The sequence below is a fragment of the Triticum urartu genome, chromosome 3, assembly GCF_003073215.2.
Source record: "Triticum urartu cultivar G1812 chromosome 3, Tu2.1, whole genome shotgun sequence".
In the NCBI taxonomy this organism is placed as follows: domain Eukaryota; kingdom Viridiplantae; phylum Streptophyta; class Magnoliopsida; order Poales; family Poaceae; genus Triticum; species Triticum urartu.
Genome location: NC_053024.1, coordinates 45,383,134 through 45,401,441, shown reverse-complemented (window position 1 = coordinate 45,401,441; position 18,308 = coordinate 45,383,134). Strand labels below are relative to the sequence as shown.

General features: G+C 48.6%; 1 protein-coding gene across 1 annotated transcript; it reads left to right on the top strand.

The window, feature by feature from the left end:
- The first annotated feature begins 5,521 nt into the window (after nt 1–5,521).
- Nucleotides 5,522–8,061, top strand: LOC125547875 (factor of DNA methylation 2-like). The gene is made up of 3 exons (XM_048711618.1): nt 5,522–6,948; nt 7,044–7,256; nt 7,475–8,061. The coding sequence occupies exons 1-3, from the start codon at nt 5,638–5,640 to the stop codon at nt 7,703–7,705; spliced, it is 1,755 nt and encodes a 584-aa protein (XP_048567575.1). The 5' UTR covers nt 5,522–5,637; the 3' UTR covers nt 7,706–8,061.
- The last annotated feature ends 10,247 nt before the right edge of the window (nt 8,062–18,308 follow it).

Sequence of the window (18,308 nt, the reverse complement as noted above, 5' to 3'; positions counted from 1 at the left end):
AGGGTCTATGCTTGGGGGAGTTGATACGTCTCCGTCGTATCTACTTTTCCAAACACTTTTGCCCTTGTTTTGGACTCCAACTTGTATGATTTGAATGGAACTAACCCGGACTGACGCTGTTTTCAGCAGAATTGCCATGGTGTTGTTTTATGTGCAGAAAACAAATATTCTCGGAATGACCTGAAACTCCACGGAACATCTTAGAAAAAACAATAAAAAATCCTCGCCAAAGATGAAGACCAGGGGGCCCACACCCTGTCCACGAGGGTGAGGGTGCGCCCCCTACCTCGTGGGCCCCCTGGATGCCCTCCGACGCCAACTCCAACTCTATATATTTGCTTTCGGAGAGAAAAAATCAGGGAGAAGAAATCATCGCGTTTTACGATACGGAGCCGCCGCCAAGCCCTAAAACCTCTCGGGAGGGCTGATCTGGAGTCCGTTCGGGGCTCCGGAGAGGGGGATTCATCGCCGTCGTCATCATCAACCATCCTCCATCACCAATTTCATGATGCTCACCGCCGTGCATGAGTAATTCCATCGTAGGCTTGTTGGACGGTGATGGGTTGGATGAGATTTATCATGTAATCGAGTTAGTTTTGGGTTTGATCCCTAGTATCCACTATGTTCTGAGATTGATGTTGCTATGACTTTGCTATGCTTAATGCTTGTCACTAGGGCCCGAGTGCTATGATTTCAGATCTGAACCTATTATGTTTTCATGAATATATGTGAGTTCTTGATCCTATCTTGCAAGTCTATAGTCACCTACTATGTGTTATGATCCGGCAACCCCGAAGTGACAATAATCGGGACCACTCCTGGTGATGACCATAGTTTGAGGAGTTCATGTATTCACTATGTGCTAATGCTTTGTTCCGGTTCTCTATTAAAAGGAGGCCTTAATATCCCTTAGTTTCCAATAGGACCCCACTGCCACGGGAGGGTAGGACAAATGATGTCATGCAAGTTCTTTTCCATAAGCACGTATGACTATATACGGAATACATGCCTACATTACATTGATGAATTGGAGCTAGTTCTCTGTCACCCTATGTTATGACTGTTACATGATGAACCGCATCCGGCATAATTATCCATCACTGATCCGGTGCCTACGAGTTTTCCATATACTGGTTCTCGCTTATTTACTTTCCCGCTGCTACTGTTAAAATCAATTCAAAATACCAAAAAAATTACTTTTGCTGTCTTTACTTTTGTTGCCGCTACCACCACTATCATATTACTTTGCTACTAAACACTTTGCTGCAGATACTAAGTTTCCAGGTGTGATTGAATTGACAACTCAGCTGCTAATACTTGAGAATATTCTTTGACTCCCCTTGTGTCGAATCAATAAATTTGGGTTAAATACTCTACCCTCGAAAGCTGTTGCGATCCCCTATACTTGTGGGTTATCAGAGACGTATCAGGTGTGAAGATGAAGATGGTGTTGAAGGGGCGCGCGCGGCCAAGGTGGAGAATAAGGTCAAGAAGAAGATGTTCAATCCCAGAGTCAAGCTCGTCATGTTTCGTTTTTTATTTTGTTGCTTTTCTATGCCGTGTCGTGTCGTGTCATGTTTCATCATGTGTCCGTGAACTGTCCGTGAACTGTCTGTGAACTTATTATTGTAATGGTACGGTGTGTTGCATCTTATCTAAGTTATTAGGGTTTATTATGTGTGTTAAAAATGTTCGTGCTCAAACATATCATTTCTTCCCTAAACTAAGTCATGAAGTTCGAGAACTTGTGGTTTTCATTAATGAAAACCCTAATGAAAATCGGAGGGGGTGAGAAGCCCTCTGTTTCATTCAAAAAAAAGTCATGAACTAACATGCAAATTTATTCCCTTTAAATCCTAAACCAAGTGTCACTCTAACCCTAAACCAAGTGCCACTCTAACCAAAATCATGTGGCAGTGCAAACATACGTTTTCAACCTTCCAACCCTCCAAAATTTCAGTGAAAAACAAAGGAAAACCATTCTCACCCGTGTGCAAACATTCACCGTCTCACTATTTTTTGACAAATTGCACAGTCTCACTATGTATACCTTCCTTCCCTACCCATGTCAAAGTCTTGCCATCTGTCCTAGCAGTTACCAGCGCGGCCCTAAACACCACAAACCCACGCGGTCTTGGGTTCAAGTCCCCAGCCGCACCATTTTTTTGTGCATTTTTCACCCTTCATTTTTTAGACAAATTATTTTTTTCTCAATGTAATGCCCTTAAAAAATGTTCATTTATTTTGGCACCAGGTGTAAACCTCTACCAGAGGCACATTTTCCATGACATTTTGGTCTTTGATTTAAATCACGGTGTATATGAATTGGATTAATTAACAGCTCCAAAAAATTTCTAACCTTAATTGTTTGGCTCTGGAATAATTCAATTAGCTTCCACAAAAAGTTTCAGCATTATGATTTACTGCCTAAATTAAATCATAACAGAAAACAGAAAAATACGCAAGAGAACCCCCGAATGGGCCTAATTGGATGATGTTTGCCCATTAGTCTAGCCTGTACTTGGCTCTACGCTCTGAATTTGGCCCAAGAGCAACCTTTTTATTTGACAGAAAGGCAGAGCAGAGAGCTGCATTTCATTGATCAGAAGTTTCTGAATTCCTAATTTCTTCTCTTTTTTTCAACATATTTAAATGTTGGTCACTTCTTCTCTTTTTTTTCAACATTTAAACAACTTTGACCAACATTTAGACTAGGTGAATTTCTCATACAATTTCAAGATTACAAATTCCTCCATAGTTCATGTCTTTCCATATATTTTCAACATTACAACCAGTGCGATTACCATACCTACAAATGCACAAAAGTATTTGCAAATGGGTATTGGTAGTGCTTGATCTTCAAGCTTCCTAACCTTCTTCTTCAACATCCTAAGCTCAATAGCTAGCTCTCTGTCAGTGCGTGCTTCGCCCTCCATCTCTTCTTCCGGAGCTCGTGGTGCGGCCACTGTCGTTCGTGGCAGCATGCGCAACCATTCTTCATGCTCTTCTTGCAGTTCATTCATCAGAGTCTTGGCCAGAGCATCGACCCAAAGAAAGAAGCATGTCACCTTCATGAACACCAAACAAATCAACCCATTGCTCAAAGATCCCGACCATGAAAATGGTGCAATTGCCCCGATTCTTACCCCATTCTCGCTGCACACGTAGAACGGACGATTCTAGTTCCTCGGTGTCTGAGAAACCCTCCGATCAACGCCCGCCCGGCACCGCGGAAAGACGAAGACAGACATGTCCACACGCGCCCGGCTCTGCATCCGCGAGGTGGCGTGGGAGCTTGAGGAAGACATGGAGCTCGGAGCCGAAGGGGATCTCAGCGTCGCCGCGCCCTCCATTGCTAGCTTCCCACCGCCGCGCCCTCCACAGCTAGCTTCCCATCGCCGTGCTCTCTCTCTCTCGCCATGGTCACCGCCGTGCTCTCTGTCGCCGTGGTCACCGCCGCTGTCGCCCGCTTATATAGCACACCCGCCAACGGCTCTCTCCTCAACGACTCTCTGTTGGGTCCCACAAGCCACGCGTGCAACGGTCTGAATAAAATTGGCCGTCTCTGCCGCCTGGTCCCACCTGTAAGGGCCGAGTCAAAAGGTTGACCTTACGGAGATGGCAGAGTTCACGGAACGAGTCGGTGCGCACGGACTAGGGGCAAAACTGAGCACAATTCGCATCTGAGGGTAAAACTGAGTACATGGACAGCACTGAGGGCAAAAGGATAATTAACCCTTAAGAAAAAGGGTTTCCCCTGCTTTGTATTCCAAAGCAACCAACCGATACATCCAAGGATAGATGCTGGGGCGGAAGCAGCACAATCACACCCAAAAGAAACGAAAGAGAAACAACAAGAGAAAAGAATGCCGACAACGGCGGATTGACGGAAACAAAGAAGCTTCACGACCACTGCGCCCACCGAAGATCTCCCACCAAGCTCCAAGGCTCCGAAGCACCGGTACCAATTAGCACCTCCAAGAAGGACCGCGACGATGACGACGCTGCTGCCAAGGGTTTCCCCCGATACACGACGAGGCGAGAGGAAGGGTCGCCCCCAAAGCCCTCCAGGAAGGTCCAGCGGCACCCACTGGCGTCGCCGCGTCGGTGTCGGACAGGCCGACAGGGGTTTCCCCCGATCCCAACCTTCACCTCGGGTGCTCCAGAGCATGCCACCAAACCGACCACCATCTTGCGCCACCATGGTCAAGAAGCCTCCATGCCGTCTCACCACGGCACCACGAAGTGAGGTCTGCACAACAAGGGAAAGGAGCCGAGACTAGGGGCCGCAACACCGTCGGCCGCGGGAGGGCACAACCTCCACCGTCAACGACGGTAGCTGACCGGACACAATAGAAGGAGCACACCAGGCCCGGCCGGGAACTCCATGCCCATAAAGCTCCCGCCATCGCGCTGCAGTAGGCACGCCATTGGCATCGCCGCCCCCCCATCCGAGCTGTTCCTCCTCCTCACCACATAGACGACGACGAAGCCACGCCGGGGACCGGCCCGCTAGGACCCAGATGGGGCCAGGAGGGCCCAGATCTGGGCCGGGGTCGCGCCGCCGGCCACCGCACGCCACCACGCCGCCGTGCTGCCAAGGTCAGCACCGCCACCGCGCCTACCGCCGGCGACCGCCGCCGGGTCGCCGGGCCGCCGCCCAGCCGAGCCTCACCGCGGCCGTCACCAGCCCCGGGAAGGAGATGAACGCGCAGGTACAGAAGGGCCCGCCGCCGCCGGCAGCACCCGGGCCAGCGCTGGGGCACCCGCCGACGGCGGCGGGGGAGATCTCACAGGGGTGAGGGCCGAGGGAAGGGGGGCGTGCCGCCCCGGCCACCCCCCGGGGAGGCAGCGCAGGGGCAGGAACGGGAGGGGGAGGGAGGAGAGGGGTGGGGGCGGGGAGGGCCGAGGCGCGCGAGCCGGCGGCCTGGCGGCGGCGGGAGGGGGCTAGGGCGCCGCCGGCGTGGGCGGCGGAACCCTAGCGGGAGGGACGCTGCTTAAATGCGGTGCAGCAGTCGGCGTACGTTTCTCAGTCATCGTGTGAGCATTGAAGCGACGACACCCTCGTGTTCAGTCACATCCGTCTGACCGACACTGTCCAGACGCATTCGCTCTGAAGTAGCAGACCGACATAAATACCCGACAGACATTCGAGAGTAGGATGTACGGTGATAACTATGAGTGAAGCCGAACGAGGGGACGCGTACGTGAAATGAGTCCGGACACCCACAAACTTCTCTCCGGCTAACTGCCGGTTTGAAGGTGTTTGAGACACAACGTTGGATGACAAAAAAGTGCGGACACCAGGATCCAAACATTTAGAGGTGATTTAAGCTACAACGGTGGATACCCTAGACTGTTATCAATATGATTAGTTCTGATGTTTCTGTACACACTTCACTCACACATGGACGTCCAGGAGGCGCGCCTAGTGCCTCACAAAGACCAGTCTCCCTCACAACAGATACATGCCTAGAGGCTAGAACGTGGCACATCGTCCAACCAGAGGATGGACGGTGGCCTTCCACGCGTCGCAGGCTGCCCACCAAAGGCATATGCACAGACAGACTCTCCTCCCCCGTGAAAGCGCCGGGGCACCGAGACGCTTCCTCTCCATCTTGCTCACAAGCTCCTCCAATGGCCGCCAACCAAACACCCAGAGCTCCCACCGACGCTGATCCTGCCATTCCCACAACGGAGGCACCATCCAAAATCCCGAAACCAATCCACCTCGAGGGCAGGGAGGCGCGCCTCCGCCGGGTCCGCGAGAACCTCCGCCTCAATGACCCGCCGCCGGCCCCGTCCGCCGCCCACGACGAAGGCCTCCGCGCCCTCGGCCTCCTCGACTTCGTCCGCCTCGACCTCCCCTCCTCCGGCGCCCCGCGCCCGGACCTCGTCGCGGAGCTCATTGCCAACTACAAACCGTACCCGTATCCCGGATGGAGCTCCTCCGTCCGTGGCAAAGAAATCGTGGTCTTCCTCCATTCCTTCGCCGAGGCGCTCTGCCTTCCTGCAGGGAGACCTACCATGTCTTTTCCTGCCAGTGCCGTCGTGACCTCCGCCGCCAGAGAGTTCATGAAGGTTTACGTCTTGGCGCCATTGCAGGCTTCCACCGACAGGAAGCGCAGGCTGCCTACCGAGGTGGATGATGCATTGAGGTCTTTGCAGGATCTTCGGGCGCATTATGTTGACTGGACGGAGCTCCTCTGGTACCAAGTGGAGGAGGAGATTCAACAACTGATTTGGAAGAATAGGACCAGCAGGGCATGCTACTACGGTGCGTACCTGCAGAGGCTCATCTGGGTGGTGAGGCCAGATCTCTTCCAGCTGCCACCGGCGCCGTCGGTGATAGAAGCGCCACCTCCGCCAGCGGCATTGCGCCCCCACAAGGAACGACAAAGCATTCGATCAGCAGTCAATAAGAGTCAAAAGCCTTGCTCCTCTGAAGCGAGGTCTGAGAAGATTGAAGCAAGGTCCGAGAAGATTGATGGAACATCCAAGGCTGTGGTAGATGCGGCGTTGGACAAGATCGATGCAGCATCCAAGGTGGTGATAGACGCGGCGTTGGAGAAGATCGATGCAGCATCCAAGGTGATGATAGATGCAGCGTTAGAGAAGATCGATGCAGCATCCAAGGTGGTGATAGGTGCGGCATCCAAGATGTTGATAGATTCGGCGTTGGAGAAGATCAATGCATCATCCAAGGTGATGATAGATTCGGCGTTGGAGAAGATCAATGCATCATCCAAGGTGATGATAGATTCAGCATTGGAGAAGATCAATGCATCATCCAAGGTGATTGAAGCCACATCCAAGCAACTTGATGACGCTAGAGCACGCGAGCAAGATGGTGACATACAGGAGATGCAGTCACTCGTCCAGACGTTGGTTACCAAGGAACGGCAAAGCAATGGAGAGCTGCAACGTGCTCGGAAAATGCTGATAGATGTAAGTGAGCAGCGGACACCTTTTCTTTCCGTAGTTTCACAACATAGGTCATCATATCTATCACTAATTCTTGTTGTCTTGAATATGTTTTGCAGGAACTGCCGAGGTTCACAAATGTGGAGGCACATATAGGCGTCAAAAGGATGGGTGAGCTGGATCTGAAAGCATTTGCCAATGCTTGCAGCAAAAATGTAGCACAAGAGGATGCACAAGTTAACTCTGCTATTCTTTGTTCAAGATGGCAAGCTGAAATCGCAAACCCAGGCTGGCATCCTTTTAGGATAGTTACGGTTGATGGTAAAGAGATGGTATGTAGACAGTGCAACCTCTCTACTATTGTTTAGCTCTGGCTCTGTTACCTTATAACCTTTAGTCATCAATTTATTGGAGACTAATAGCATTCTAATATGAGTATATGACATAGGAGACAGACACTACATCCAACAATTACGTCTGTTTTTGCAAACATTTTCTTCTTCTTATGAAGTTGCAAATATTTATACGATTCCATTTTCCTTTGGTTTAGGAAATTCTCTCAGAGGACGATGACAAGCTTCGCAGCTTAAAAGAGGAGCATGGAGACGAAATCTACAGCTTGGTGACAAAGGCGCTGCTTGAGATGAACGAGTACAACCCCAGCGGCCGCTACCCTGCACCAGAGCTGTGGAACGGCAAGGATGATCGGAAAGCGACACTGGAGGAAGCCATCCAGTTCCTCCTCAAACAGCTGCAGTCACACAAGAGGAAGCGCCGCTGAGCATCTCCAATACTGATGTCCGTCCGTAAAATTGGAGTAGTACTTAACTAACTCTAATGGGGTGTCCTGCGCTCCTACTTTTGCGTCCGTAACTCTCATGTGCGTACTCTAATGTCGTCGTAGTGCTGGTGGATTAGTTGGAGGTTTGTAGTGGTTCTTAATTAATGATCATGCGACTAGATTAGCCATGATCGCCTTTTGATCGCTAGCTATACAGTTTAGCTAAGCGATGCTCCTGTTGGATGTGCGTGTGTGGCCTTTGGCACGATGGATGCTAGCACCAATCTCAGAATGTAGTTTGTATGTAGCCTTTTGGCATGATGGATGCTATGCTAGTACTGATCTCAGAATGTATTAAATTAGGATTCCTCTATCGTCAGAATGTGTATACTCCATTGTCTGACTGTCGGTGTCTGCTGTCTTGGGCAAGAAATCTACTGTGTTATTGAGAATTTGGGTACTAAAACTGCATGAGGTTGCAGTCAGCAAAGGAGCAGCTGAGCTGGGGGGCGGAGTCGCTCAAATTTCACAACGCCGAGCGTCACCTGCTCTGCCCTGAATCCTCTTAACCAGAAACACACAAACCCCAACAACTCCAGCCTGCGCTGCCCTCTCCAGGAAGAAGAAACATTCGTGGCTCGGTTCCAGCAATGGCGTCCCACTTCACGTCGCGTGCCAGGCTCCACGTTTGCGGCCCCAACCGCAACTTCCATGGGGGCAGGATCAGGCTGCCGCTCGACGGTTCGTCGTGGGACGCTGTCTGCGTGCCTGCCGGTGCCGGCCTGTTTGGCCGCACTGTCCCTGACGTGGTGGTCCCGCTCGTGTTCGCCGTCATGGTCGTCGCGAGCGCCGTCGGCTTCTGGGGAGGACGATGGCGAGGAGAACGCTGAGGTAGGGCAAGTGTAGGACTGTAGGCCATGACAGATCGCTCGAGATGTATTTTCCAGTTTCTGAAATTTGCCAGCGGCAAAAGGAAAGCAGAGAAAATTCTTCTGAACTTCTCAGCAACTGTCTGTATATATATGTGACATTAAAAAAGATTCAGGCGACAAAAATCTCTGAAAGCATGATGATTACTACTCCCTCCCTCTGTCCGAAATTAGTTGACTCTCAAATGAATGTATGAAGGGAGTACTTAGCCTCAATCAATAATTCGAATATATTAACAAGAACACAATTCGATCTTACCGACGACACTAAGCAAGCGGCGAAAATTTATTCGTGAGCAATATTGGTTCATTTCACCAAGGGCCAGCTTTCCTACTTGTAGCTACTGCTTCTACTGCTCCTGCTACACACCAACCAACTATCATCTGTATCATGAGCTCGACAACATCCTAAAGGATGCCTTTTTCCGAGCTCTCAATTTTGCCGATCTAATGAGCTCCTCGCTGAATCCCCATAGTTTTTTGAGGGTGAATCCTCATAGTTAAGGCGGTGGCCCACCTATCGGAGGTTGGTTGCTCTTCACACATGATCTGGTCCCGCCCTGACCATGTTGAGGTGGTGTCATGTGGCTTGGTTGGGTGGCAGCCGTGTGTTATGGCATTGGTGACGAGTTCGCTCCACGATGCCAGGGCGGCGGCCTCGGATGCCGGGCTACATGGTTCGTTGTTCTGGCAGGATCCGTGGTGGTGGTGTTGGCTGCACCTTTTGGTCATATGGGTGGCAAGGAGTGTAGCGGTGGCAGGCTCTGGCCTTCTCCGGCAGTGCCCAGATCTGGTGGCCCTTGTTGCGGTGGTGATTGCCTGGTCGGGATGCCTCCTGGTGGTACAAGTGGGTGTTCAAGGGAAAGATTCGCGCTTGGCGCCGGCAACGGTGGCGTCTGTGGGCCGGGTGTCGTTTTCTTCATGAAGACATCATCATGGATCTTGGTCATGCGCGAGGGCTCCAAGGTGAAAACCCTTGTCTGCTTGCTCGAACTCGTTAGCGGCGACACTTCACGTCGTCACCCTCCTGAGGGCGTTGTCGTGGAGCCCAGACACCGTTGACCGGGCCTCGGTGAGGTGTTAGACTAGTTCTAGACTTCATGATGTATCCTTTGATTTGCTTTGGTAAAGGGCTTTTGCACCACACTGTATCATTCGGTCGTGTACCTTGGTGAGTTGCTTTATATATAAAGCGGGGCAAAAGCCTGTTTCAAAATCTTAGTAAGAAGTTATATGCGTTTTAAAGTCTCGTCTAAATCTGATGGAAGTTGAATTTGGTATTGTTTGGTATTAAGCATTTGTTGGCAACTACTTAAATTTGTGCACACTCCAAAATATAGATGAAACACTTTGTAAGTTTAAATTATGAATAATCAAAGAGATAGTCATCTGTTATTATTGTACTTCATATATTCACATAGGATCTTGCATTGAGATGTATGTAAATCCATATTACAAATTTTTTAGGCAAAAACATGAAAGTGTAACTAACAATCCAATATGTGGCAAAGGGTGACATCAAAAGTCCTGCAATGTGAGTTTTTTTTTTCATTTAATTAGCTTTTATGCTACTGATTTGTGACTCGATTGATAAGAAAATTAATATTGATGGTGTAATATTGATGGAGAGTGTAGTGTTTATCAATAGTGCCTGACTAAGGGTAAGTCGTCTGAAAAACAATTCGTCGCAAGTTGATTCAGTGTCACCATTGGATGAGGATCAGACAACCATCCCACTTTCTTCTACCTCAAATGCCACTCTTTATCTTCTTTCTTCAGTTCCCCTGCTACCAGGCTTATCAGCTTGCCTACACCATTCGTGGTGTGCTCCCGAGGCACCGAGTTAGTCATGGGCACTCGAAACTGGTGCGTCGGGAAGAATGAGGTGTCACACCTGGTTTGCCAAGCCCGAGGACACGTCATGGACGAAGGTACGTGTCGGTGTTGCCAACACTAGGCATGTGCAAATGGACGAAGTCAATGTTGACGAGGTGTAACTCCAGGCTTGGCAGGCCCGGGGACACGTCGTGGACGAAGGCGCGCTTCGGTGTTGCCAGCATCGGGTATGCGTAAACAGGAACCAACACGAGTTGTACTCCATGTCGAGGGGTCTAGCAGTGAAGGACTCCATGATGGTTGCGACACCAATCGGCATGGGCCGATGTCGCTCCTGTTTGTCAGAGTGGATGAAGTGGTCGGGGAAGATGACAGCGAGTAGCGGGCGGTGATGGGAGAAAAAGAGTGGCGACAACGTGAGGAGACAGCTAGGTTAAGAGCGCGGCAACGATGCTCAAAGTAGGTGAGGAAGAACCCGACAACGTGACGAAGACCGTGCGTGAATGATGGTGTTCCCTTGCCTAGGGAGGATGCGCAGTGCATACAACATAGAAGTTGACGCGCGAGGACGACTGAGTGGACCGCGTGTCGCGGCACTACGGCCCACAGGGGCGACGCAGCGGCGGTGCGGTGGTCGGTGCAGCCCCAGGGAGAACCATGGGGCAGCGGTGTTGCGGCCCGATAGGGCGATGCAACAATAGTCCGTTGCTCGATCGGTAGAGGGGACACACTGTACGCGGAGGTGATCATCACAGGACTTGCTGAGGCACATGCAAGCGAGTGGCTTGGTTGGTCGCGCGATGCAGATGAGGCGGAGCGACGACAGTTGATCAATCTGTCCGCTCGCGAGGTCGGGGATGCTGCTCGGTGATGAAGTGGACGAGCCACTGATATCATGCAGTGCGTGCATGCGACCCATGCCCGGGCGAGGCGCAAGTCGCGTAGCACAACGCAACCGATGAACGTATCATGTGTGTGGCGGCGCTAGGGCCGATGAACTGATGTAGCCGAGCGGGGTGGAGGTGTGTTTGGTGCAAAATCCTGACCAGATGAAGACGATGTTGGGCGGCGGAGAACAACAGACGGAAGGATGCGCGGACGACGGCCGTCAGGCCAGCTAGTCAGTGAAGAGGTCGGGTAGTCGCGTTAGTGTCGGACTAGAGGCGCACGAGGACGACGAGCGGCGGCGGCAGACGACGCATACCTATCTTAGACTGGAAAACAAAATGAAACGCTGATCAAGATGACCGGCACGAGGGGAAAACATGGATCAAAGGATCGGGAAAAGACTCTCTAGGGCAGCCGATCAACACAATTTGAGGACGAATCCTAAGTACGGGCGGCATGGTCCCCAACACCACCAAAGGCAAAGCGCGCACCTGAACACAGAGCACTCGAGTTTGGTGGAGGTGGACTAGCCCCCTCTCCTCCTTCATCAGAGCGGCGGCACCCTTCCCCTCCACCTTGCTCGCAAGCTACTCCAATGGCCGCCAACCACACCCCCAGAGCTCCCACCCACGCTGATCCACAGCAGGCGCCATCCATGGACACAGAATCAATCGACCACGAGAGCAGTGTGTGATGTACTGGGATCTCCCGATCGCCATCAGGGTAGGTAGGAGCGAGTAGGTGAGGTTTCCGTGGGGAAGGGGAAGAAGGAAGGAGGAAAGGGGATGGAAGAGAAAGTGAGCAATGAATCAATTCATCATAGCTATCGTTTACAGACACACACCTCCAGGTTATATCCTCCTGGCCACTTACAGGCTCTCACACTCCAAGGCCCAACGACACGGCCCAGCACTTGCTATAACCCCTGGGCTAGGCCCAAACACACTCCCTCTACTAATCTCTATTTCCTCCTAACGGCATGCCCGCAGTAGTTGAAGCCATGGTGCTGACAGGTGATCCTCCTGAAGAACCAGCTTGTCCCCAAGCTGGTGCCGCTGGATAATGCAGACGCAAGGCATCATAATCTTCCCAAGTTGCCGCTGATGCTGGCAATGCAGACCATTGCACCAAAATCTGCAAGTGGGCATTGTTGCCCTTTTTAACCAATCGCCTGTCGAGAATTTCTTCAGGTTGTAGGTCTGAACCAGACAAATCCACCTGAGTTGGTACTGTATGGAAGACCGGGGTGTGGTCAGGTACATGCTCTTTCAGTTGAGAGACATGGAATACTAGGTGAATCAGAGCTTCATCGGGTAGCTGCAATTTGTATGCAGCTGGTCCAATTCTTTCCAGGATTTCAAAAGGACCAAAGTGAAGGAAATATGCCCTAGAGGCAATAATAAAGTTATTATTTATTTCCTTATATCATGATAAATGTTTATTATTCATGCTAGAATTGTATTAACCGGAAACATAATACATGTGTGAATACATAGACAAACAAAGTGTCACTAGTATGCCTCTACTTGACTAGCTCGTTAATCAAAGATGGTTATGTTTCCTAACCATGAACAATGGGTTGTTATTTGATTAACGGGATCACATCATTAGTTGAATGATCTGATTGACATAACCCATTCCATTAGCTTAGCACCCGATCGTTTAGTATGTTGCTATTGCTTTCTTCATGACTTATACATGTTCCTATGACTATGAGATTATGCAACTCCCGTTTGCCGGAGGAACACTTTGGGTGCTACCAAACGTCACAACATAACTGGGTGATTATAAAGGAGCATTACAGGTGTCTCCAAAGGTAGATGTTGGGTTGGCGTATTTCGAGATTAGGATTTGTCACTCCAATTGTCGGAGAGGTATCTCTGGGCCCTCTCGGTAATACACATCACTTAAGCCTTGCAAGCATTGCAACTAAATGAGTTAATTGCGGGATGATGTATTACAGAACGAGTAAAGAGACTTGCCGGTAACGATATTGAACTAGGTATTGGAATACCGACGATCGAATCTCGGGCAAGTAACATACCGATGACAAAGGGAACAACGTATGTTGTTATGCGGTCTGACCGCTAAAGATCTTCGTAGAATATGTAGGAGCCAATATGGGCATCCAGGTCCTGCTATTGGTTATTGACCGGAGACATGTCTCGGTCATGTCTACATTGTTCTCGAACCCGTAGGGTCCGCACGCTTAAGGTTACGATGACAGTTATATTATGAGTTTATGCATTTTTATGTACCGAAGGTTGTTCGGAGTCTCGAATGTGATCACGGACATGACGAGGAGTCTCGAAATGGTCGAGACATAAAGATTGATATATTGGAAGCCTATGTTTGGACATCGGAAGTGTTCCGGGTGAAATCGGGATTTTACCGGAGTACCGGGAGGTTACCGGAACCCCCCGGGAGCTATATGGGCCATAGTGGGCCTTAGTGGAAAAGAGAAGGGGCTGCCCAATATGGGCTGCGCGCCTCCCTCCCTCCCATAGTCCTATTAGGACAAGGAGAGGTGGCCGGCCCCCCCTCTCTCTTTTCCCCCTCCGCGAATCCTATTCCAACTAGGATTGGGGGGAATCCTACTCCCAGAGGGAGTAGGACTCTCCTGGCGCGCCACCCTTGGCCGGCCAGCCTCCCCCCTCTAGTCCTTTATATACTGAGGCAGAGGCACCCTAGAACACACAAGTTGATCCACGTGATCTATTCCTTAGCCGTGTGCGGTGCCCCCAGCCACCATAGTCCTCGATAATACTGTAGCGGAGTTTAGGCGAAGCCCTGCTGCTGTGGTACATCAAGATCATCACCACGCTGTCGTGCTGACGGAACTCTTCCCCGACACTTTGCTGGATCGGAGTCCGGGGATCGTCATCGAGCTGAACGTGTGCTCGAACTCGGAGGTGCCATAGTTTCGGCGCTTGATCGGTCGGATCGTGAAGACATACGACTACATCAACCAAATGCTTCCGTTGTCGATCTACTAGGTATGTAGATCACACTCTCCCCTCGTTGCTATGCATCACATGATCTTGCGTGTGCGTATGAAGTTTTTTTTGAAATTACTACGAAACCCAACAGTGGTATCCGAGCCTAGGTTATTTTTGTTGATGTTATATGCACGAGTAGAACACAAGTGAGTTGTGGGCGATATAAGTCATACTGCCTACCAGCATGTCATACTTTGGTTCGGCGGTATTGTTGGATGAAGCGGCCCAGACCGACATTACGCGTACGCTTACGCGAGACCGGTTCTCCCGACGTGCTTTGCACAAAGGTGGCTTGTGGGTGACAGTTTCTCCAACTTTAGTTGAACTGAGTATGACTACGCCCGGTCCTTGAGAAGGTTAAAACGGAGTCTATTTGACAAACTATCGTTGTGGTTTTGATGCGTAGGTGAGATTGGTTCTTGCTTAAGCCCGTAGCAGCCACGTAAAACTTGCAACAACAAAGTAGAAGATGTCTAACTTGTTTTTGCAGGGCATGTTGTGATGTGATATGGTCAAGACATGATGCTGAATTTTATTGTATGAGATGATCATGTTTTGTAACCGAGTTATCGGCAACTGGCAGGAGCCTTATGGTTGTCGTTTTATTGTATGCAATGCAATCGCGATGTAATGCTTTACTTTTATCACTAAGCGGTAGCGATAGTCATGGAAGCACAAGCTTGGCGAGACGACAACGATGCTACGATGGAGATCAAGGTGTCACACCGGTGACGATGGTGATCACGACGGTGCTTCGGAGATGGAGATCACAAGCACAAGATGATGATGGCCATATCATATCACTTATATTGATTGCATGTGATGTTTATCCTTTTATGCATCTTATCTTGCTTTGATTGACGGTAGCATTATAAGATGATCTCTCACTAAATTATCAAGAAGTGTTCTCCCTGAGTATGCACCGTTGCGAAAGTTCTTCGTGCTGAGACACCACGTGATGATCGGGTGTGATAGGTTCTACGTTCAAATACAACGGGTGCAAAACAGTTGCACACGCGGAACACTCAGGTTATACTTGACGAGCCAAGCATATACAGATATGGCCTCGGAACACGGAGACCGAAAGGTCGAGCGTGAATCATATAGTAGATATGATCAACATAGTGATGTTCACCAATGAAACTACTCCATCTCACGTGATGATCGGACATGGTTTAGTTGATTTGGATCACGTAATCACTTAGAGGATTAGAGGGATGTCTATCTAAGTGGGAGTTCTTAAGTAATATGATTAATTGAACTTAAATTTATCATGAACTTAGTCCTGGTAGTATTTTGAAAATTATGGTGTAGATCAATAGCTCGCGTTGTTGCTTCCCTGTGTTTATTTTGATATGTTCCTAGAGAAAATTGTGTTGAAAGATGTTAGTAGCAATGATGCGGATTGGATCCGTGATCTGAGGTTTATCCTCATTGCTGCACAAAAGAATTATGTCCTTGATGCACCGCTAGGTGACGGACCTATTGCAGGAGCAGATGCAGACGTTATGAACGTTTGGCCAGCTCAATGTGATGACTACTTGATAGTTTAGTGCACCATGCTTAATGGCTTATAATCGGGACTTCAAAGACGTTTTGAACGTCATGGAGCATATGAGATGTTCCAGGAGTTGAAGTTAATATTTCAAGCAAATACCCGAGTTGAGAGATATGAAAGTCTCCAACAAGTTCTATAGCTAAAAGATGGAGGAGAATCGCTCAACTAGTGAGCATGTGCTCAGATTGTCTGAGTACTACAATCGCTTGAATCAAGTGGGAGTTTATCTTCCAGATAAGATAGTGATTGACAGAATTCTCTAGTCACCATCACCAAGTTAGTAGAACTTCGTGATGAACTATGATATGCAAGGGATAACGGAAATGATTCCCAAGCTCTTTGTAATGCGGAAATTGACGAAGGTAGAAATCGAGAAAAACATCAAGTGTTGATGATAGACAAGACCACTAGTTTCAAGAAAAGGGCAGAGGGAAGAAGGGGAACTTCAAGAAGAACAGCAAGCAAGTTGCTGCTCGAGTGAAGAAGCCCAAGTCTGGTCCTAAGCCTGAGACTAAGTGTTTCTACTGCAAAGGGACTGGTCACTGGAAGCGGAACTACCCCAAGTGATTGGCAGATAAGAAGGATGGCAAAGTGAACATAAGTATATTTGATATACATGTTATTGATGTGTACATTACTAGTGTTTATAGCAACCCCTCAGTATTTGATACTAGTTCAGTTGCTAAGATTAGTAACTCGAAACGGGAGTTGCAGAATAAACAGAGACTAGTTAAGGGTGAAGTGACGATGTGTGTTGGAAGTGGTTCCAAGTTTGATATGATCATCATCGCACACTCCCTATACTTTCGGGATTAGTGTTGAACCTGAATAAGTGTTATTTGGTGTTTGCGTTAAGCATGAATATGATTTGATCATGTTTATTGTAATACGGTTATTCATTTAAGTAAGAGAATAAATTGTTGTTCTGTTTACATGAATAAAACCTTATATGGTTACACACCCAATGAAAATAGTTCGTTGGATCTCGATCGTAGTGATACACATAATCATAATATTGAAACCAAAAGATGCGAAGTTAATAATGATAGTGCAACTTGTTTGTAGCACTGCCGTTTAGGTCATATTGGTGTAAAGCGCATGAAGAAACTCCATGCTGATGGGATTTTGGAATCACTTGATTATGAATCACTTGATGCTTGCGAACCATGCCTCATGGGCAAGATGACTAAGACTCCGTTCTCCGGAGCGAGCAACTGATTTGTTGGAAATCATACATATTGATGTATGTGGTCCGATGAGTGTTGAGGCTCGCGGCAGGTATCATTATTTTCTGAACTTCACAGATGATTTGAGCAGATATGGGTATATCTACTTAATGAAACATAAGTCTGAAACATTTGAAAATTTCAAAGAATTTCAGAGTGAAGTGGAAAATCATCGTGACAAGAAAATAAAGTTTCTACGATCTGATCGTGGAGAAAAATATTTGAGTTACGAGTTTGGTCTTCAATTAAAACAATGTGGAATAGTTTCACAAACTCATGCCACATGGAACACCACAGCATAATGGTGTGTCCGAACGTCATAACCGTACTTTATTGGATATGGTGCGATCTATGATGTCTCTTACCGATCTACCACTATCGTTTTGGGTTTATGCATTAGCGACAGCTGCATTCACGTTAAATAGGGCACCATCTAAATCCATTGAGACGACACCGTGTGAACTATGGTTTGGCAAGAAACCTAAGTTGTCGTTTCTTAAAGTTTGGGGTTGCGATGCTTATGTGAAAAAGTTTCATCCTGATAAGCTCGAACTCAAATCGGAGAAGTGCGTCTTCATAGGATATCCAAAGGAAACTATTGGATACACCTTCTATCACAGATCCAAAGGCAAGACTTTTGTTGCTAAAATCAGAAACTTTCTAGAGAACGAGTTTCTCTCGAAAGAAGTGAGTGGGAGGAAAGTAGAACTTGATGAGGTAACTGTACCTGCTCCCTTATTGGAAAGTAGTTCATCACAGAAATCTGTTTCTGTGACACTACACCAGTTAGTGAGGAAGCTAATGATGATGATCATGTAACTTCAGATCAAGTTACTACTGAATCTCGTAGGTCAACCAGAGTGAGATCCGCACCAGAGTGGTACGGTAATCCTGTTCTGGAAGTTATGTTACTAGATCATGACGAACCTACGAACTATGAGGAAGCGATGGTGAGCCCAGATTCCGCAAAGTGGCTTGAGGCCATGAAATCTGAGATGGGATCCATGTATGAGAACAAAGTATGGACTTTGGTTGACTTGCCCGATGATCGGCGAGCCATAGAAAATAAATGGATCTTCAAGAGGAAGACGGACGCTGATAGTAGTGTTACTATCTACAAAGCTAGAATTGTCGCAAAAAGGTTTTCGACAAGTTCAAGGTGTTGAC

Coding starts and splice junctions, on each gene's coding strand:
- LOC125547875 (XM_048711618.1), top strand. CDS start 5,638: ATGGCCGCCAACCAAACACCCAGAGCTCCCACCGACGCTGATCCTGCC. Junction 6,949..7,043: donor CTCGGAAAATGCTGATAGAT/GTAAGTGAGCAG, acceptor TATGTTTTGCAG/GAACTGCCGAGGTTCACAAA. Junction 7,257..7,474: donor CGGTTGATGGTAAAGAGATG/GTATGTAGACAG, acceptor CCTTTGGTTTAG/GAAATTCTCTCAGAGGACGA.